This window comes from Tursiops truncatus, chromosome 12, assembly GCF_011762595.2.
Source record: "Tursiops truncatus isolate mTurTru1 chromosome 12, mTurTru1.mat.Y, whole genome shotgun sequence".
In the NCBI taxonomy this organism is placed as follows: Eukaryota; Metazoa; Chordata; class Mammalia; order Artiodactyla; family Delphinidae; genus Tursiops; species Tursiops truncatus.
This window is the reverse complement of record NC_047045.1, coordinates 72,649,904-72,671,466: the sequence shown is the minus strand read 5'-3', so window position 1 is coordinate 72,671,466 and position 21,563 is coordinate 72,649,904. Positions and strand designations below refer to the sequence as shown.

General features: G+C 44.7%; 1 protein-coding gene across 9 annotated transcripts in view; it reads right to left on the bottom strand.

The window, feature by feature from the left end:
* The window catches only part of SASH1 (SAM and SH3 domain containing 1), a 322,628-nt gene that overhangs the window by 9,988 nt on the left and 291,077 nt on the right, over positions 1-21,563 (bottom strand). For 8 of the 9 annotated variants that reach the window (XM_019951423.3, XM_019951425.3, XM_073789711.1 and 5 more), the window contains 8 exons: positions 20,337-20,683; positions 14,759-14,833; positions 12,653-12,796; positions 9,261-9,396; positions 7,465-7,634; positions 6,479-6,688; positions 5,631-5,781; positions 1,616-1,729 (listed from right to left, as the gene is read on the bottom strand). In XM_019951423.3, coding sequence (XP_019806982.1) covers positions 1,616-1,729; positions 5,631-5,781; positions 6,479-6,688; positions 7,465-7,634; positions 9,261-9,396; positions 12,653-12,796; positions 14,759-14,833; positions 20,337-20,683 — 1,347 coding nt within the window. The remainder of the gene's footprint in view (positions 1-1,615; positions 1,730-5,630; positions 5,782-6,478; positions 6,689-7,464; positions 7,635-9,260; positions 9,397-12,652; positions 12,797-14,758; positions 14,834-20,336; positions 20,684-21,563) is intronic. The other variant, XM_073789710.1, reaches the window with a different exon arrangement.

Genomic DNA, 21,563 nt, shown 5'->3' with positions numbered 1-21,563 from the left:
GAGGGCAGCCCCTGCTCAGGCTTTACTGTCTATTTAAGAAGAAAACTTGAGGTGAGGGATGATGATGATACTGAAGGAACCAAACCTTCCTGCCCTGGCTTTGCATCGTGTTCTCAGCGGGGCTCCTCAAAATCCTCACACTGAAATGAGAGACTCATGGATGACGGTCCCGAGCACTGGGATTTTCTTGCTCTTCAGAATAAATAAGCAAAATCAAATAGGCAAAGAGACCTTTTATGGTACATGTTGCCTTTTGCCTTGTTCCCAAAATAGGTCCACCTATTTTCATCTAATCCATGGTTTGTGAAAGTACTTATGATAACATACAAACTAAATCCCTTCTGGCTTGAAGTTCAACTAAGCCCCGATACCCCTGGCTGATGTATGATGACATGAAGTAGTTAAGAGTATGGACTTGAAAATGCTTATGCCATTGGCAAGTCAGGTCGAAAATACTGTCTACCATTGACTGAGAGCCTATTATTATGAGTCAGAGTGGTGCCAAGAGGAAAAGAACAAGGGCTTCCGTTATTATTTAATGTCTCTTTAGCATCCTCATCTACAAAATATGCACTGCAGGATCTGAGTGATAATTAGCAATTGCATACGTGCGCACCTAGCCCACTGCCTCATTCATAATCAGTGTTTACAAAGTGCTAGGTATTTTTAATATATTATTATCTTGTCTTAGAATAATCTATAAAAAAAACAACAACTCACATTACCATTTAAGAAGTAAGGAGGAGGACTTCCCTTGTGGCACAGTAGTTAAGAATCCACCTGCCAATGCAGGGGACACGGGTTCGATCCCTGGTCCGGGAGGATCCCACATGCCGCGGAGCAACTAAGCCCGTGCGCCACAACTACTGAGCCTGCGCTCTAGAGCCCACGAGCCACAGCTACTGAGCCCGTGTGCCACAACTACTGAGCCTGCACTCTAGAGCCTGCGAGCCACAACTACTGGGCCCGTGTGCCACAACTACTGAAGCCCGTGTGCCTAGAGCCCGTGCTCCGCAACAAGAGAAGCCCCCACCAGCACGCAGAGAAAGCCCGCGCGCAGCAACGAAGGGCCAACGCAGCCAAAAACAAATAAGTAAATCAATTTGTTTAAAAAACAAAAAAAGAGGTAAGGAGGAGTCGGATATGTAATTTGGCCAAAGTCTTCAGCTATGCCCTATTCACGTTCAAACACCAGGTCTCCCCACTCTAAAGCCCCACAGCTCTTTGCATGATCCAGATGGGGGGAGGGACCTAAACCTCTAAGAGCAGCAGAACAATGCAAAGTTTGGGGTCCCTTTCTCTGACACACAAGTTTAAACTCTTTCCAATTATGTGCTATGTGGGACGGAAGAGTAACTGATGAAAGACCTCTCTACTCATTTCTCAACGTCATCAGTTGCCTAGGTTCCTGAGAGATGTTCCTCCCTCCTAAGGATCTTAATTAGGCACCATTCACCCCGGGAAAACTCCTCTCCCTATTGCCAGTTTTCCCAAAAGCAATGAATGGCTCAGGCTGAGGAAGAAAGACAGTCATTAGCCAAAGCACAGACGTCAAGAAACAGCCCAGTAGGCTTGCGTATGAAGATGCATTCACGATCATTCGTGCTGACAGTACCGTTTTCCAAGTTCTCGCTGCTTTCATAGCATCCCGAGTCTCGTGGAGAGCATCCACTCAAGCCCTGGCTGTCAACAAGCAGCTTCTCCTGGGATCCGGACTGGTCGCTGTTACCTAAAGAAGGTGAACACATAGCATGGGATCGTAAGACGACTGAAACGCAGGCTCCAAATCAACGGCATCCCAGTTCTATCCTCGGTTCTCACAATACATTTTGAAGCCTTGGACTTTGGAAGAGAACAAATTATTTTAAAGTAAGTGAGATAAAAATGAACGAGTGAGATCAGAACGAGTGAGATCAGGTAAGTTTGTAGACAGAGGACATAGTTGAAATACATCAATGCCTTTTAAGTTACCCTCAGGCCAACCAGGGAGAGGAGAAATTCAGAGCATCATGTCAAAAGTGGGGGGAGAGCAACCACAGTCTGCACATTCTATAAAGAGGGCATGCCTGGCCTTATGTAGGTTCAAAGTTACAGGAAGACTGTCTTTCAATCATTATGCAGACTAGATGCTTGGTCGATAAAAATGGAAACCAAGAAAACATTTTCTACCTAAAATAAGTAGTTGACGATGAATGGCTTTAATTTACTTTTCTTTCTCTTCACTTCGCCTCCCCGCCCCCACACACTCTAAATCAATAAACCAGAAATCTGATGCCTTTTCTTGGGTCATTAAAAAAAAATTGCGGGAAGGCTGAGGGCTGCCATTCCTACTGTCCACTGACCACTTCCTGTTTGTATTTCTCACATGGAAAGCATTTTATAACAGAAATCATGGCGGAACAAGCCCTTAAATTAGAGCACCAAATTAAGAAATGCTATTTTTAAAGTGATTAATGAAAAATTAACTAATTGGAAGCGAAAGAGAAAAACCCTTTCCCCTCCCCCGCACCGAAAGTGGAACATTCTAGAGTGGTGTCCTCATTGTGTGGAGGAGTCTGTGGATTTGGAATGGCCTTTGTTCTAGCCTAGCATGTTATTTTGGAAAATGATACTTATAAAATGAGGGCTTGGAGCTATCAATTACAGCCCAGGAAGAGGAATCAATGCAGTTCGTCCTTGGCGAGATAGTTCAGTGTATTGCAGCGGGCAAACAGACTCCAAAGTGCTGACCGACCGACGGGAATAAAACAGAAGACTTGTCCCTGCCGCTGCAGGAAAATGCAGACTGTGCCTGCATCTTTCGGGATGCCAGCCTCACCACACAGCAGGATACCTGAAGTTATTATGGGGAGTGAAGGGGTCCCTTGCATTGCCTGAAAACCGCAGTTCAATCCATAAACTGTTCAAGGGGCTAGAGCCACTTTCTTCCTGAAGGATCCAATCAGCAGCTCCTTGCAGGAACCCAACAAATTGAGCAAAATTCCCTAAAACTAAAAGCTAGTGTTTCCCCAGTAGGTTGTCCTTCTTCATTAGGGAGAATGAAGAGGCGGGGCATCTCTTAGATGTACTGCACACTCAAGGCCACATCCTCCCCGCACCCCATACTCACTAGAATTAACGCCAAGGCGCCAAGGACGAGAAAGAAGGGGAGCTGGAATCACGGACATTCTCAGAGTCAAGTAAGAGCGAAGGACTGGGTTGTGGGGCTGAAACTCCATTTGGACATGACCTGAATTTGGACTGAAGGTCTCCCCAACCCCATCTCAACACACACACACACACACACACACACACACACACACACACACACACACGGAGAAGAATATATGCTAAGACACTGATGAGACATCCCGACATCAAAAGGTGCTTATGCGCAAGGATATGTGCCATTTTCTGGAGTGTAGTTACCTTGGAAAAGAAGGGAAAGGAATGGGATTCTTGGATAGCAGGCCTTCCAATGGGCTTGCAGCACTTATGTCTTTAAAAAATAAGCACTGAAGTAAATATGACAAAATGGTATGTGGATTTGTTTTATTTTTCTCTGTACTTTCCCGCGTATTTGAAATAATTCCTGATTAAAATTCTTATTCTTATGAAAATGATTTTGTTAAACGAGAGCTTTCATCTGGCAGACCTAGGAGAGTGGGTCTGGGATCAGTAGAAGGAACTGCCCCGGGACAATGAGAGTCTTTTCCAAATGGAACCCCGCAGGAAGGCTGGCATTCCCCGCGCACAGATGCAACGAGAGAAGCTGGACCCATCTGAGTGCCAAGCCATGATGCAGATGTGCCTCTTGCTCTTGTGGGGGCTGAGCTGGAAGATGTGCAAGATCTCTCAGGTCTCAGCAGGTCTCTGGATCTGTCTAGTCTCACAGAAATGTATTGTGTTCCTCTAAGGTATCAGTTACTTAGAGTACTTCTTAAACACAATGAATTTAAAAGCGCCGAATGTAGCACCTTCTAATCCTAGGATAATCCTGCATCCAGGCACTTGGTGCTCACTGGCACCCCTGAGCCCTTGAAGCCTTTGTTTTAGAACCACTAAAAAGAAGTACCAATTTATGTATGCGGGATGTTCTATACAGTGGCACAGCACAGATTCAAAACAGGATTTATGAAGAGGCAAAGAGCCTTCCTTAGACTTGTGAGTGAGCATGATGAGGGGCAAAGATTCCCTCCTATAAAATATGCCCAAGTGCACACCTCAGGACATGATCCCAGGAGGGACAAGGAGTCTTAGCCCTTGCGGCATGACAGAGACAGACCCTGCACCTTATGCTCAGAATTTAGCTTTGCTCCTCCTGTGTCTAAATGCTAAAGGAAACACAACGGATGGAGTTTATAAACCAGCTGTTCTCAGTGGCTGAGGAAGAGCAAATGAGCTATCTTACCGAGCAGATGTGGTCCAGGAGACTAGATGATTGAACGTTAATTGATATTCATATAGCTGGTCGGCCATTCCAGGCACTGGGCCAGGCTCTGACACAACCTGGCCACAGATCCCCAAGGTGTCTCCTGGGGAACTCCAATACTAAAGAGACCAGGTTATAAAGTGATATTAACTCTGAAACACAATTCCCTCCAAATCTATCCCTGAAGGCACTGTGTTTATCTAGGTTTAGGCATCTATTTGATGGTGTGTCATCAGTTAATTTAGAGGGAGGACTTATTAAGCAGAAGTGAATTGAACTGCACTGAGACACTTGCTTCCATGTCTCTTGGGCCTGATACATTCAGTAATGTACAGTTTTTTTCCCCACCATTCACCATGATTTTGGTGTGTCTTTTAGCAATGGAAATGCTATTAGCTACTGATATCCCTGAAGCAGAGCATTTGAAAGAAAATGCATTTGAATTCAGTAACCGGCAAGGATACTCCCCACTTTGTGATGAATAATTTCAGGAATATTTCTGATGTCAGATTGAAGAATAAAGAGCAAGATAAGACCGGGTTAATGGAGCAAAGGACACAGTATATTCAAATAACTACAGGAAAGCTGTGAGCTCACTAAATTCTCTTCATGGGTTGTAAAAATGAGCTATCATTTTAGCTGAGAAATCGCAGCATGGAATTCTCTGCCATACATATTCACTTGAGATTATTTCCTGCTTCTTTAACGCAAGCTGATGAATTTCATTTATTCATTAATTAACCTATTCATTCAGAAAACAACTCCTCATGTGCTTTGAGAAGTAATTAACCCTTGGTGGGGCAAGATACTCCCAGTTTGTCAGTTACTCTTGTGCCCAGGTATCCTAATGACCTCCTGAAGGCTGCCCATCCCACCAGCCCCCAAGGTGGCATGAACTGTGTGTCTTAAAAATACTGCAATTCAATTCTCAGTCCCTCAGAGGAGCGTTTTCCTCAACGATTACCTAGAAACATGTCAGGAAAGTATAGGCTAGTAAGGTTTTCTTCTGCTCCTGCATTGGCAGGAAGGTCTGCTTTGGGAATCTATGTCTTTGTGCTATTTGACAGAATACAAAATTGACCTTGGCTTTGGAAAGAGTAGGATCGAATGAGTGACTCCAAGGACCCAAGCATATGCTCGCAGCTTATGGGACGCCTGCTGGTGACCTGAGAATGTGGCGGATCTAACAGTGAACACGTCTGTGCTGGGAAGGACTTACTGTCATATTCCTGTAACAGCTCCACGGCTGTCAAGAGAACAGCTCTGTGCTCTGGGTCCCGGATATTTAACTCGTCCAAATCTTCCTCCTCCAGGAGCTTAAAGGTGTCCAAGTCTTCATATCCATTGAACAGGAAAGTGGGCATGTGCTCCTGGAGGGAAACAAGACCGAAGTGAGTCAGCAGCCCAGCCATGTGATCCACGACCGATGACCGGCCTCAAACCCCTAAACTCTTTTTCTATAGTCATTTTTATGCTAATTCAAAAATTAGTAAGTATCCTTTGTAGCACAGTCTGTACCTCCCAGTCCTACAGTGGGGCAGGCGGGGCACTTCATCCATCAGGGGTTAAGAAGATTTACACTGCAGGCTGAGATGACTCCACTGGCTTGCATTTTAATTGTGCCCTTGCTGTGAGCTGAAGCCTGTAATGCCACCCAGTGTGCAGCGGAGGAGATTCTTCTTTCATTTAGAGCTGCTGAAATCCAGCTCACAGAGACCTGTGACCTCCTCAGTAGCAAGACAGTTTTGCAAGGAGGAAACAGAATCTACCACGTAGACCCACCCCACCCCCGCTAGATGCCGGGAGTAATGGCGGGAGAGAGGGTGGAGGGGAGAATCCTTACGGCCTCTGAGAAGCCAACCAGGGCGCCAGGAGTTTGTGCTTACAGCCCTTCCTGGTAGCGGCTTGAAGCTCACAGCTCTTTGGACTAGGAGCTCATTGCGACCTGGATTTATGCTATCACCCCCAGCGGAGGTCAAGGGCAGAGTCATGGTGCTGGTAACTATTTCTGTAGGATAATGGGTACTCGTCATAGCAGATGCGGGGCCAGGACAGGACGGAACTAACTTTGAGGTTGATGCGATCCAGGAGATCCTCCACCGACTTGGGCTGGGGGGGTCTGCCTTTCCTCCTCCTCCTGGTGGGGCGCTTGGGCTTCTCCTCTTCCTCGTTGAGCACGTCCACGTAGATGAATTTGAATGTGCCCACCTTGTTGTTCAGCAGGCCCATCCAGGTGCCCATGGGGGGTTTGCTGATTATATCAATGATGTCTCCTTTCTGTGGCCCAGGGAACAAAGATCTTTCCGTTAGGTACACTTCCAAGCATGAACCATCTGTCAATCAGAAGTGTGAATCACACGCATGTGAAGACACTAGGAAGACCAGAATCAGGGCTCCACGAGTCACCCGCTACGATTGGGAGTCCGGCAGATACCGGACAGGGCACTCCTGACCGTGCCAGATCTCATGGAGGCCCAAAGGCCCATCCCCTCTGGCCTCCTGCACCGCAGGACAGTGGCCCGAGGTGTCCGTCCACCAGGGCTCAGGGCTGGGTGGGCACCTGGCTCTCTAAACGCCCTGCCCTTACCCAGAGAGCACCTACTTCTTAGAAAAAGAATTCCCACCAATCAGATGTCAGTGGCAACCGCTGTCCTGTAATCGCTTCATACATTTCGTGGAACCCCATCTGTCCCATATGAATGTCACTGATGACAGAGAGAGGCCAGTTACATCTCTTCAGTTGGTGAAAGCACAGAGACTGGAGGGTGGAGGGCAACAGGAATTCTGGAGGGAAGCTGAGGTCAGAGGACAGGGCCAGAGGGATGAGGTGGTGACAAAAGAGGATTAACACGAGACCCTCCTCCATCCCCAAATGCCGGCTGGTTCTCTGTTTCATTTTCCACTACAGAGGTCGAGACCGGCTTATCAAGGTAGCAGAGACACTGGCCAGTCTGCACCACAACAGCCCAGCATTTAACAGCAAGGAGAAGAGAACATCTCCTAAGGCAACAAGGCACCCCGTGTTACTGCTCCAAGGCCAGGCAGACACACACCTTGAGCTTCAGTGAGTCTGTGTCATAGGGGCTGGGCGTGAAGTCGGTGTGCACCCTGGCGCGCCCACAGAATGGGCCCCGGTACGGGGGCTCCTCGTCATCACCGTCTTCCGACTTAACACTCTCCCTGTTGCTGGTCGAGGAATCGGTGGTGCTCACTGTTTGACCACCTGTACAGGAAAACAGGCAGAACACGGGTCAATACAGATTTCCTGCACAGCAAAGCTGAAGGCACTGAAGGGGGCTTCCCTGGTGGCGCAGTGGTTAAGAATCCGCCTGCCAATGCAAGGGACACGGGTTCGAGCCCTGGTCTGGGAAGATGCCACATGCTGTGGAGCAACTAAGCCTGTGCGCCACAACTACTGAGCCCGCGTTTTAGAGTCCGCGAGCCCTAACTACTGTGCCCGTGTGCCACAACTACTGAAGCCCGAGTGCCTAGAGCCCGTGCTCCGCAACAAGAGAAGCCACCGCAATGAGAAGCCCGTGCACCGCGACGAAGAGTAGCCCCCGCTCGCCGCAACTAGAGAAAGCCCGCGTGCAGCAACGAAAACCCAACATAGCCAAAAATAAATAAATAAATACATTTGTTTAAAAAAAAAAGAAGGCACTGAAGGCATCACAGGCTAGGAAGGTAAGAGCCAGAGGAGGGAGTCACGAGACACAGCCAAATGTCAGGACCAGAGCAGAGTCCAGGGGAGGATCTGAGTTTTCTGACTGTTCTCCCTAATCAAGCCCCAATCAGACAGGGGCCTTCATCAGGTTATCTTTATGACCAGGGAATCCAGGTGACACCGAGGCTCCCGGATAGAGGACACCACCCTTAACATTCATAACCTCTCATTTGTCAGGCATACTATTTTTACCCCATTTTACAGATGAGGAAACGTAACTTGCTCAAGGCCAAATGCTTTTAAAGTAGTGAGTTTAAACTTGGTCTCCTCCCCCACAGCATTCGGCAGGCACCACCATTGGACCGGGAGTGGCTGCACAGCATTTGTTTCAGGGACATCTGTCATTCTCTTCTCCTCTTATTATTTTTTTCCCCGTTTCTTAGTTGATTGTTTTATTGCCCTGATAATAATGTTTTAATCGACATTTTGTATTCATGAAAGTTAGGAAGACATCAGCTTTCTTTGTCAAGCCAGAAGAACATTATTGGCACTCCCCACTACCCGAAATGCATCAGGGAAAAATAACATTACATTATTGTGTTGAATTCTGCATAAAATGTTTCTGATTAAGGATTGGAGAATGAAGAGAAGCATCTGTCTTCTCTTTTATTAAATCCCCACTAAAATGCTAACAAAGGAATTGGATTCACTATGACAAGGAAAATGGCAGGGGGCAATGCACAGATGAGAGATTTTTACCAAAATCTGTAAGACAGAAAAGTGGTCAGAGGATCGCTAATTACTACTGTAGCTGGAGGATGTGCCCAGAGGTCAGGAGAGCAACGTGTGCGCAGCAGGGCCCTAGTCCTCTCCTCTCAGTTTGCTGCACATCTTCATGAGCCCTTCCCCTTGACCTACTCCCCCCGAGTCTCCAGATCTTCTGCTGGCGTGCTTCCCCTCTCTCCTCCAACCCAAATCATTACCCTCAATTTTGTGGCACTGCTAGACAACAACTACTAAACAAACAGGACTCTAGGGCCAGCTATTTTGCAGGTCAGTCTCTGTAACAGCACCTTAAGGGTAAGAACTTGGTCTAATTTATCTTTAAACTGCCTGAACCTGACACTCAGTAAAAGTCTGATTTTGACTCCAAGGAAATCATCTACATTTGCAAACTAGACCTACTCATTGAACTTTGACCGCTCAGAGAGCTCCGCAGACTCTCCACAGAACCTCCGGCTTTGAGCTTGGGCTTGTCCATGTGTTCGCTGTCAGGCTGAGAGGACGGAGGCGAGCCCGGCATTCCATCAAGGCCTGAATCCTGAAATGGGTTTTGACAAAATTATGTTTCACCAGAGTGGATGGGCGTCCTTTTGTAATTCACAGCAGTTTAGCCCTCAACGACATCAGTCAAATCCATCTTTATAACCCAAGTCTGATTCTTTACCCAAAATGTACCTTCCTTTTTCATCTAAATCATTGCTTCATTTTAAAGTTGTGGTTCATGTAACTATTAATTAAACACTCAAAAAGTATTTTTCATACTCAAATAGATAGTTTTGAAAAGAATCTATCTACCTTGTAGACAAAACATTTTGTTAAAGGCTTAGAGACTCTTAGTATACTCCCTCGTTCAGTAATAACGCTGGACTTCAAATGTAGATCAGATACAACCCACTAGTAATGTAGTATCCGGAAGTATCATCATAGAATATTTAATCTATTTGAAGGGAAACATTTACACACACACACACACACACACACACACACCCCACACACGCACACAAAGCACAGATTCTTATATTTCTGTTTACACAAATTACTAAAATTGGCTAATAAAATACCAACTTAGGACCCAGATATACAGTTGACCCTTGAACAACACAGGGGTTGGGGTGCCTACCAGCTTTGCAGTTGGCCCTCCTTATCTGCGGCTCTGCATCTGTGGATTCAGACAACCACAGATCGTGTAGTACTGTAGCGTTTACTATTGAAAAAATCCACCTATGAGTGGACCTATGCAGTTCAAAACCTGTGTTGTTCAAGGGTCAGCTGTACAGCAAACATACCATTTTTCTGTCTATAATACAATTTCCTTAAGTCACCCTACGATTTTAGCTTCTTTCATTTCTTCTTCTGTTGTTAATAAACAGCTGGGAAGTCCCTTTTAGATCAGATGCTGACAGCAGTGACTCAGCAGTACTTCTCACTTTTGGGGTGGACAGCCCCCCATCTGCACATGTAACTATAGCATGCTCATTTGATTTGAGGTGCTAATAGATAAGACAGTATCACACTTTAAAACGTCTGCAGTCAGAACGGTTTACTGGCCCAAAGAGAACACTTTCCGGCATATTATTACACAGGCACGTGAACACAAAACCACCTAACGGCAACCTGTTATTTGCATAATGCCGAATCATCAGAAGGGCTTTGATGAGATCTGCGGGGCCCTGCAAACATTTAAGGACAATAGAAAGGGCAGCTTCTGATCCAAAACACACTTCTGCTTTACATTTAAGGAAAGCGAGCAAACAACCGCAACAACTACAAACAGAGGGTGCATCGTTAGGAGGTTACTGAAGCTGCAAAGGATGAATTCCTGAGGTTTTCATTCCTCTTTTCTGAATCATAAAATAAGCCACCTTTCCAATTAAAATCTTTTTAAAATGCTTCTGGAAAAAACCTCCCAGTCTGAAAAACAGCAATACCAAATACACACCTCTGATACTGTATGTTCACAAGTGCTTTTTAAAAATTATTAATTTATTCATCACATATTTATTGATTACAAGAAGAGGTACTATTTCAGAGGCTGGGCATAGAGCAGGAACAGAGCAGATAAAAATCCTTACTAAAACAGTCGGTGTCTTTGCTCAAAAGTTTTTTTTTTAAAGCCTTACAATGTTAATTTCCTCTCTCTAAAAAGCATTATAATGATTCCTTCTTTTTTTGATTATGTGAAATGACCGCTTTAAAAAAAAAAACAGAACTAAAACTACAAGACATCTATATAGTAGTAAAATTATAGAAAAATGCTCAAAATGACAGGAAAGTTCTATGCTCATGACCCACGAAGCAGGAGACCCCTAGGAATGTAAGTGTATAAGAGCTTTTAGTCGATGTTTCAATTTGGGGGAAAAGCCAACTAAATAAAGCGCTTTAACGCGCGGCACTGCTTTCACTGGCATAAAGTCTGTCTCACTCGAGCGTGCACAGCTCGCTTCATGGCTGGGCAGAAATATAGAATCACCATCACTCCCATACCCATAGGGACAAGAGACGAAAAGATTAAGGAAAATGTTCGTGGAGAAGAGATACTGGAGGCAGCCAGACTTCCCCTGCAGGTCTGACCGGCCAGTTTCTCAATCTGAGCACTCTCATCGTTTTGCATGGTTAATTCTTTGTTTCCATGGACTGTCCTGCACATCGTAAGATGCATCCCTGACCTCTATCCTCTAGATGCCAGTAGCACCCAACACCACCCCACTCTAACCCACTGCCACTATTAAAAATGCCCCTAGCCAATGCCCCTGGGGTTGGTGAGGGAGCAAAATCAACACCCCCCAACACACCCCCAATACCCCACGAGAACCACTGTAATAAGCTGAAGATGTGCAGGTTTTGTTTGAAGCACAGCGCCGGAGGCTGGCTAGCTGGTTCAAACAGGGGGATGCTTGGTTTTTAGCTCACCATGTCCACCAGAGGGCAGCAGCTGAGCAAAAATGCCTGCTTTCCCTGCTGTTCTATTTGGTAGATAAAGCAGCATTACCTACATATTTCTTAAGTAGACAAACAGTTCACAAACGGAGACTTCAACAGACTACAGAATGCATACTATTAAGGTGCCAGAGGAGAGCGTTTTGAAAATCGAATGGTCAAAATTATCTCAGGCCCAGCCTTCCAAGTGTCTTTATTCCCTCCACCCATAAAAAGAAGACCCATAAAAAGAAGGTTATGTTCCTAGAGATGAACTTATAGAATTGGGGAAGGGAGTGGTGTCAATTCTGTGATGTCTTAAAGCCTGCAGATAGGGATGGTTAGTGAACACACCCCTGCAGAAACACGATTACTGTGTAAGTCTTGCAGCCAGGAAGCACTTTCTGACTTTACTTCTCAGACTTGCTACACGCTCCTAAGAACAACTTATGCTACATTTATTTGAAAAGTCGGCTAAGAAAACTTGACTGTCTTTTTAAGGTTTGATTCTGGTGATGGCCATTGTGGAGCAAGGAATATTTTAGAAAATAAAATCCTTCCTTTGTGTTCTAATTTTTAGTGCTTATTGCATTAACGAATAATCATTTCTTTACAGGTCTGTCTTTTTCTCTCATCTGTACATAGAAGTCAGGGCCTGCTTTGTATTCCCAGCACCAAACCTGGTGCTCGGGTGACCCTAAGCGCTTAACAAATATTTGCTGAATCCAATGTTTGTCTACATAAACCAAGCATGGTCCTGGAGCCTGGTTAATGCCTGTGAATATATTTAGCACCATTTAAAATCTCAGACCAACAATCCTCAGCTTTTCTTGTTGTTGGGAAGAACCAAGGGGGCTTTTCGCTCAGCTGTCACATACCTGCTCAGAGACAGAGCTGCTGTATTTTTTAGACATTCTCTTCCTCATTGTCTCTTTCACTGATTTCACCTTTTTTCCAAGAGAGATTCGAGAGGCGGTAGGTGATTTGATTACTTCTTTATACACAAAATCTCCTTCTTTACCCTGCAAAATAAAATGTTATAAGTATCTTAATCACAGAAAATGAAGCCCACAAACAGGTTTTATTATTCAAACCATGAATGTCCTACCTCTCAGCAAAACATTGGCATGCTCCAGGATCTCCACATTTTTCTTACGTTAACTCAGTGCTATGTTATTTATCTTTTTGATTAAAAATTAAAAGCTATTGACTAAGTGACTTTTGCTTATTTGTTTGCTTAAAGTGGGATGTGAGTCACTTTGTTTTATTTAAACTTAGTATATTCTTCTCCTGGTACATGTTTTCCCACCATTTTAAATACCCAAGGGGACTGTATCTTATCAATAAAGAATGATTTAGATGAACCAATGTTCACTTAATCCCAGCAGTGGGGAAGAAGTAAAGGGTACTACTACTGAATCACCCAAGAAAGTGGTAAGAACAAAATGGCAGATCTCAGTGATTAGAAGTCCAGCATCTGGGAACTTCCCTGATGGTGCAGAGGTTAAGAATCCACCTGCCAACGCAGGGGACACAGGTTCGATCCCTGGTCTGGGAAGATCCCACATGCTGGGGAGCAACTAAGCTCATGAGCCATAACTACTGAGCCTGCGCTCTGGAGCCCATGAGCCACAACTACTGAGCCCGCATGCCACAACTACTGAAGCCCATGCACCCTAGAGCCCGCAAGCCATAACTATTGAGCCCATGCACCACAACTACTGAAGCCTGCACGCGCTCTAGGGCCCGTGTGCCGCAACTATGGAGCCCGTGTGCTGCAGCTACCGAAGCCTGTGCGCCTAGAGCCCATGCTCCGCAACAAGAGAAGGCACTGCAATGAGAAGCCCACCCACTGCAATGAAGAGTAGCCCCGCTCTCCGCAACTAGAGAAAGCCCATGAGCAGCAATGAAGACCCAACGCAGCCAAAAAAAAAAAAAAAAAAGTCCAGCATCCGATCAGATTTATATCATTGTAGCACTTCGTGTGGCCAACTCCTAAGACTGTGTAAATTTTCTTTTCTGAACAAGTTAGACTGTGGTCTCCTTTCATTCTATTTTGCATTAAAAAACAAAACAAAGCATTCCCCTGAGGGGAAAAAAATCATACTTTTTAAAAGACTGACCACATAAAATTATTGGTTTATAAATCAATAAAATTTGATATCCAAATAAAATAGTTTTATTCTTCCAGGAAATTCTCAAACACTTCAAAAAAGCATAGATGGGTGCTTTCGCTAACACATGGCCGTAACAACTATACAGCACAGAATCCTCATTTCACAGTTGCGTGACCAGCTGCACAAGGGGAAAACAAAACTGTATGGAAAACTCACCTACAGCTCTGGGACCTCAGAAAGTAAACCTTAGGGAGAACCTGTACACTGTAAAGGTGGCCTGTCCCCGGACTGTGATCCATTGGCAGGTCTGAGCAGGCGGTCACCTTGGCCCTGAGGAGTCTGGCTTGCTCTGGCCCCAAGGGGACTGGGTTCATTTCGGGATACCCCAGATCAGAAAGACCTACGCTTGGTGTAGGGCTATGCACTCGGCCTATGACAAGCCTGGTTTTCAGAAATGCTGCCACGTACTCTTGGAACCCAAGTCACAGGGCTCCACGCTGTGGCCCTACCTACGTGTCACAGTCACGTGCACTTGCAACTAGTATGAGCAAAAAGCACACGTGCACCAATGACTGAGACCTTCTAAACTCATCTGGACGTGTGACTTGAAGAAACCTGGAAACCAGGGTATTAAAGAAATGATGCTTCTGCAAAGAGAGCGATGGAGGCCACAGGTGGTCATCATTCAGTCCATGTGGGACTGTGAAGAGTCTTTAAGATGGGGAAATAGAGCTTCTCTCCAAATGCGATTTGGGATCCCGAGGAAAAGGTCACCCAGTACCGATTCTCAAAGATACTCAATGTGAAACTGTGTCAACCACATCACTTGAATCCAAATCTTTTGCTTCCCCTCTGATGTATACTCACCAACGGGTCAGAATTATTACTGCCAATGTGCAGAGAACGATTTGTCAAGTCAAATCCTCCAAAACTGCAGGTTCTCTGTGGAAAGGAGAGGGCAGAGCACTAACAATCCAGTTATGCTAAGACCATCCAGTAGCGCCAACCCAACACACGTCCCCTTTGTAGGATGTCACTGAACCACAGACGTGTTACAGGATGAGTAAGAGACGAGAAATGATGAAGAAAAAAAATACATGATTCATGTTATAAGGAGACGCCACTCATTCTGCCCTTCCACAGGCCACTGGAACTGTGCCTACACCAGAGGTTCAGAATCCCCTTCACAGGCAAAAACCAATGGGTAAAAAAAAAAAAAAATACACCAACCAAAAAACCATACATGTGTTAAGTGCTCTAAGATTCCTTGTCTCTTAGCAACAAAATTTCCCTTCCAGACCCCTTAATATCGGCTGCATACAGTAGTGATAATGAGGGAACATGTATTAGGGAACCCATGTGCTCAGAGTGGTCTTGGAAACCCAGATGTGAAGTCCTATAGCCCTGCTACTGACAGCAGGCTTTTCTGAGGGACTCTTGTTTTGTTTAGTTTTAAATCGCTGAGATGGAGGGAAAAAGGTTATGTTTATAGTAGAGTCCAATCAGGCCAAGAGGATTACTCACTCATTGCTTCCCTGACCTAGCCAAAAATGCTGATAACTCTCCCATCTAACTGCCCAACTTAATTACTTATGACCCTTTCCTCAGAGTGTATGAAATAAAGACACCACATTTGCCCAGAAAGAAAAAGATTGATTCCGTGACTATCTCTGACCACACTACTTTAATTTCAATAGGAAAAACACTGATAGAATGAAAACTTCACTGTCCTTTCGGTTCGTTTCAAACTTTATGGACTGCTTATGTTTCAGTGCTTTTATATTTCCAGAACTTGGTTTGAATTCTCTGCTGTTTTTCTAGCAAAAGCTACTCAAGTACCACCTCTCCCCGCCAACCCCCACATCTTTAAGAAAAAGGAGAAATTCAAAGCACATTAATTTTTGTTATCACCGATTATCTTCCTAAGCAATTGGTAATAAAATGTGAATCACAGATTTGCGTGCCAATATTTTGTATTACCCGTTTCTCAGAGAACTCTAGTTAACAGCTATTAAAAGGAAGAAATGAACAGAAAAGCACAACATATACTATAAACATTGCTTTTTTAAAATAAATACACCTTAGATACATATTAACTGAACTGAGAAAGTAGAAACATCCAGGAAGGAAAGTGCCTAGGTTTTTGGAATCACACAGATAGGGACCCAAATCCTGGTTCTACCACTTAACTTGCTGTGTGACCACAGGTAGAGTACTGAACTCTCTGAGCTTTGGTTTATTCATTAGTAAAATACTATCTATAGCCTATATTTGAGACTTCTAGCACACTGCCTGGCACAAAGCAGACACTCTAGGAATGTTGGTTTCTTCCATTACTTTTCATTAGGGCCACACTGAGAATTTGGTAGCTTGTCCTGACAATTGTTATATTGAAGTTTAGGCTTAGTCAACATTCTAAATATGCAAATGAAGAACTGGAGCTTAGTTCTGGGCCTTATAATTCTGGGAGCTTCAAATGTAAAACCAGAGCAATCCCAGGAATGGGCCAAGAAGTGAAAGAGAGCAGGTGTAGCAGAAGGAAAGGCCAGGAGATACAGAAGTGTTATATTTCAGGATAACCGACATTCAGGATATCACACAGCTGGTCTTCTCCTTCAGCAACGCTGTTGCTGCTGTTTTAAATAATCAACCACAGACATAACCTTCAATGGACATCATTCTCATTTTATATAAAAATATCAACGGACAATCTGACTTCCCTTACAGTCAACTTAACTGGACCTATATCTACTCTATAAAAAGAGAAAGACCTCTGCAAACAAAAACACTCACCAAATCCCCTAATCTGCAAGCAATGTTAGGACCATCTCTCAAGGCTAATTTTTAACTTTAACTTTCCCTTTGCAGCTTATAGTGCCAAATAAATTTTCTCATTTTTGCAAAGGCAGTCATTTTATTCTAGTTCCTCTCCTGTGACTCAGGGCTCCACAGACACAGTATGGCGTCCAGATGCCTCATCGTTTTACGGCTTTTGTACTTCCCTGCTTTGAATTCCAACACCGACTGCAGCACTGGAGCCCAGCATGTTATTTCTGATGCATATGAAATAACTGACAAAGAATTTATGTGGAAACTACAACTGCAATAAATTAGAAGCTCATTTATGTCTTCATATGACTGCTGCATGCATCGTCTCCTAAAATAAGAAGTTTAGAGGAAAGAGTGGACTGGTTTTCTTAACTACCAACTAAAACCTCTCCCAGTGACATGCTAAGATATTTGGAACTGATTCTTCTTTATCAATGGACGATGAACAAAATATAACCGTCAGCACCACCTGAACTAATCTCCAACTTTTTCCGTAATGTCAGGTAGTTCTTGAAGCAGCACTCTTTCAACAGAGAAAACAAGAGAGAATAGTAAAAGAATGTAAACCAATCTTTGGTGGTCTACACGAATAACGCTTAAATGAGGTTTTTCAAGTTCAAACATCTCCTGTACGGATAATTACAAGAACATTTTAGATAGATGCTTGTGGATGAGAAGTACCAGTCAATGGAATGGTCATGCAGCTGAAAACACGTTTTGGGGGGGTTTGGATTTTTTTTTTTAATGGACAAAATTCCAAAATGTCATGCATGTCTGTTTCCCCAAACAAAAATTGAATGACCAAATAAAAAGCAAAACAAGCGACCGTTTCCAGTGAGTACAAAGCATTGTCATTTCCCTGAGGTTTCATCAAGCAAATATGGCACTTTTTGAAAGACAAAAAGATCAAGGTTGAAGAGTAAAGGAAACTATACTTTTGAATAAAATGAAAGAGATATATGACAAGAAGAAAGGAAAACAATTTTTAAGTAAACCAAGTAAAGAAATTATTTTAATCCCTTAAAAAAAACCAGAAAAACAAAAAACCCTCTTCGGTTGTTAAAACACTTATATTCTGGGACCTCCCTGGTGGTCCGGTGGTTAACACGCCGAGCTTCCACTGCAGGGGGCACAGGTTCGATCCCTGGTCGGGTAACTAAGATCCCAACATGTTGCACAGGGCGGCCAAAAGAAAAAGAACTTACATTCCCCTATGTTCTCTGAATAACTAGAAAATTAAATTTTGTTTTCTTGATTGTACAATTATACTTACAAGAAACGGTATGTACAAATTTCTGATTTAGCACTGAACACGTATTTCAGCAAGTATTAAAACTGTCCAGTACTGCCTCAAATTCACAGTACTTTAAAAATACCCAGCCTCAGGCTGGTACTGGGGATAGAGGTTACAGAGTGCCACTTATACAGGGGGTGGAATTGGTACGTGAAAACAAGCTTGTCCAAACGTCCATACTCAAACGTCAGTGAAGAATTAATCACTGGCTCACAATGTGCACACAAGGGCCCACAATGGCACAAATCTTAGAAATATAACTTCTAGAGAGAAGGTCCTGATGAAGTTATATCATTAACCTGGCAATAAATAATATAAGGGATACATGAGCAGCTCAAGGCACTCAACCGGAAAAATTCTCAGTATTGCATGATTTAAACCCATGGGGCTGAGTCATCAATTTACACAGAAGAGGTGGGTCTGTTCTATCAAGGTCATGTCCAAAGGTAGAGAGGCAGATGAACTAGGCAGAACACCTCGGAAGGTAAAAAACAAATTATACCAAGACTAGGTAGCCACAGGGATTTCCCAAAAGATCTGTGGGTCAGAAATGAAGGAGTGACAACAAGAAATAATAACAAAGAACTGTTATTTTACAACAAAAACAAAACCAACCGAGGCTGTTGCCATGACAAAGAGCCAGAGGAAAAGCTGTTAACTGATAATATTAAAAGTGCTGCAAGATTTATAAGAATGTGAAAAAAGTGGAGATCGAGCAAGAAAGTCAACACATGGGAATATTTGGAAAACCTAAGGGCTGGTACGGACCTAAGCATCCTTTAAGGAGGGCATTGACCCCAAAAGCAGAACTTGATTGAATGAATTTAAATTACAGCAACCGTCTGGGCAAGAACATGTTACAAATGTGAAGGAACTCTGGGAGAAGCCATCATGGGAGGTGGCAGTACAGTCTACTCCTTCAGACCTATAAAAGGGGACAGGCCAGCAGATCCAAGTGGATTAAGCAGGGCGCCAGGGGCCAGGAAGTGCACAGTTCCTCCACACCCTGTGCCATTTTATATGGGCTCTTGTGCAAACTAAAAGTTGGGTGGGAATTTCAGGGGGGAAATCCCTATGTTCTCCAGTTCAATATAAGTCTTGCCCTGAAAATAAATTTTACTAGGTCTCTAATAATTCAGTAATAAAATTGAAGACCATTTCATTATTTGAAAGTAAGTACTTTATTCCTTGCTATGTACAGAATAATCTACGGGGCAGTGGAGGACATTTCCAAACGTTGATCCTTTTGTTTAAAAAAGATAAGCACATCAAATATACTTAAGTAAAACAAAAGAGCTCTAATTTTTCTTTCCTTTTAGATTTGAGAACTTTCCGTCTGCCCCTAGTAATAAAAGAAAGCACCTTACAGTGTTTTTTCGAATCACCAAATTGGCAATGATGATGGTGGCAATCTACCGTGAGCTAGTTCCTACTGTTTTAACTCACTGAGAGAAGAAACATCTCTTTTAAGGGCAAAACTTCCTTCTGTTTTGAATCAGCTTCCTTGAGGCCAAGTAACATGATGGCTGCGACTCAAGACAGCCACTTCTAGAAGGAGGCCAGACCCCACCCCTGTACCCTGAGAGCCCTTCTCTGGATCAGCTTCAATGTTTAGTTTTAAATTAAAACTCAAACAGCTTCAACTGGCAAGAGGACAAATGGAAAAGAGGGAGAAGCCATTCCTCAAGGAAAGTGGGGGTAGGAATGGAGGTGATGGAGGGACAGAGCATGAGAAGAGCAGGGAGGACGCCAGCCTGCACGCAAGAAAGGCCATAATGCTTGACTGCACATCACAGAAATGACAAGGCCGTCCCCATGACCGTCTTTGTGACTCACGGACTTCTGGCGGATTCTCAAGAGAACCCTTTTGGTACAGCGGTCCACCGTGGCGGCCCACTTCCTCCTGGTCTCCTCCTCCTCCAGCAAGCACCGTCTCAGGTCCTGCTTCTCGGCCTTGCTCAGGGTCCTGTCTGAGGCAGGACGCACTAGCTGGGTCAGGTTCAGGTGGCTGTACAGGCTGCGCTCCACCACGTACGTGACATTGAACTCGCTGACGGAGGGGCGCCCGCGCACCCTCCTGCCGGGGCCGCCACTGACCCCGCCCCCTTTGGGTTTCTGCCGGAGCAGCTGCAGGTCGCAGGTGGTGCTGTTGATGCCTTTTCTAGAGGGACGCTGGCAGAGGAAAGCTCTAGAACAGGAATAATTAGTATCCGTTTTCTTCAAGCGGATCTGCTTCCGGACGCTCTGAACCTCCTCTAGGGACACTAGGAGGTGGTGCCGGCGACGGTGGCTGTCGTAGAAGCAAACACCATCGGTACTTACCCCGTGGCTCAGGGACCCGAGACCCTTCTTCATCTCCCCCTCGGTGAGGGAGCGGGACACCTTCTGGGCCTTGTCGTCTTCTGGGTAGGAGAAGAACGTCCCCATCTTCTTGGGGGGCTTGATCAGGCCCCGGCTCTCTCCTTTGCTGAAGGTTTTGACCAGCTTCCGGCCGGCACCCCAGGTGTCCAGGCTGCTGGATGATGGAGAAGTGGTGAGAGAGTCTGAATCATCTTCTGGAGGTTTCTCAGGAGAGGCATCGAAGAAAAATGGCTTCTTGTGCACTCCAGAGTACAGGGCAGACCTTTCATCCGGGACCGGGGAACTCTCAAACACCTGCTCCTCCCCGCCTGGAGGGAATCAACACAGACACAGTCACGGGTTCCTGTCAACAAACCTTTGCGTCCTCTCACAGATTTGCCTTTAGACCCCCAACCCTGCAAAAAATAAGCTAAACCATGCGGCGACCGCAGTGATGCCCCTCCCCACAATCACTTACCCTCCAGAAACCCAGCTCCTGCTTAAATAAATGCACATAAGAAAGAAAAGAAACTGAGCAAATAATGGTTTCACGCAGGCTTAATGTTAAAAGGTTTCAGATGCGATTTCTCCTCCTCCTCTCAATATCTTTGTAGACCAAACACCTTAACAGACCTATTAAAAATGGCATTTGGACACTCGAAGCCCATCCATAACACAATATTCCTTAGCATTTAACGATAATTATCCTTCCCAGTTTGCAAGTGCAATCCTCAGAAGTTAGGAATCAATCGTTCTCCCTTCTGAAAGGCTCTCCTGTTGAGTCTGGTTGGCTTTTTATAGTCAGAGTGTGATGAATGCCATGTGGCTGACAGTAATTTTTTTTATTGATACATATGCCATTTAAGTAATTAAGTCACCAAGGGAGAAGTCTGGGTGAGGAAACGCCATAAAGGGTCGTAGATTGCAAATGCAACTGACAAACGGTCCCCACTTGATAAGCCAAACACAAAAAGTTGCGGAGCTGGGGGACCAAGACAGACATTCCCATCAACGCAGGCCCTGCTACAAAGCAGCAAGGGCATTTAAGGGCCTGGACACGCAAGCAGCCCCATGGAGTGTTCCATTTCTTCTCAAGGATTCCAGCTCTTCAAGCCATCACTGGAGGCAGGTATCCAGCCAAGACTTCCAGAGACCAGTGGAAAGGTTTGGACTTGCTGGCAGGAAAATTGAGTTCTTTTCTGCATGTGT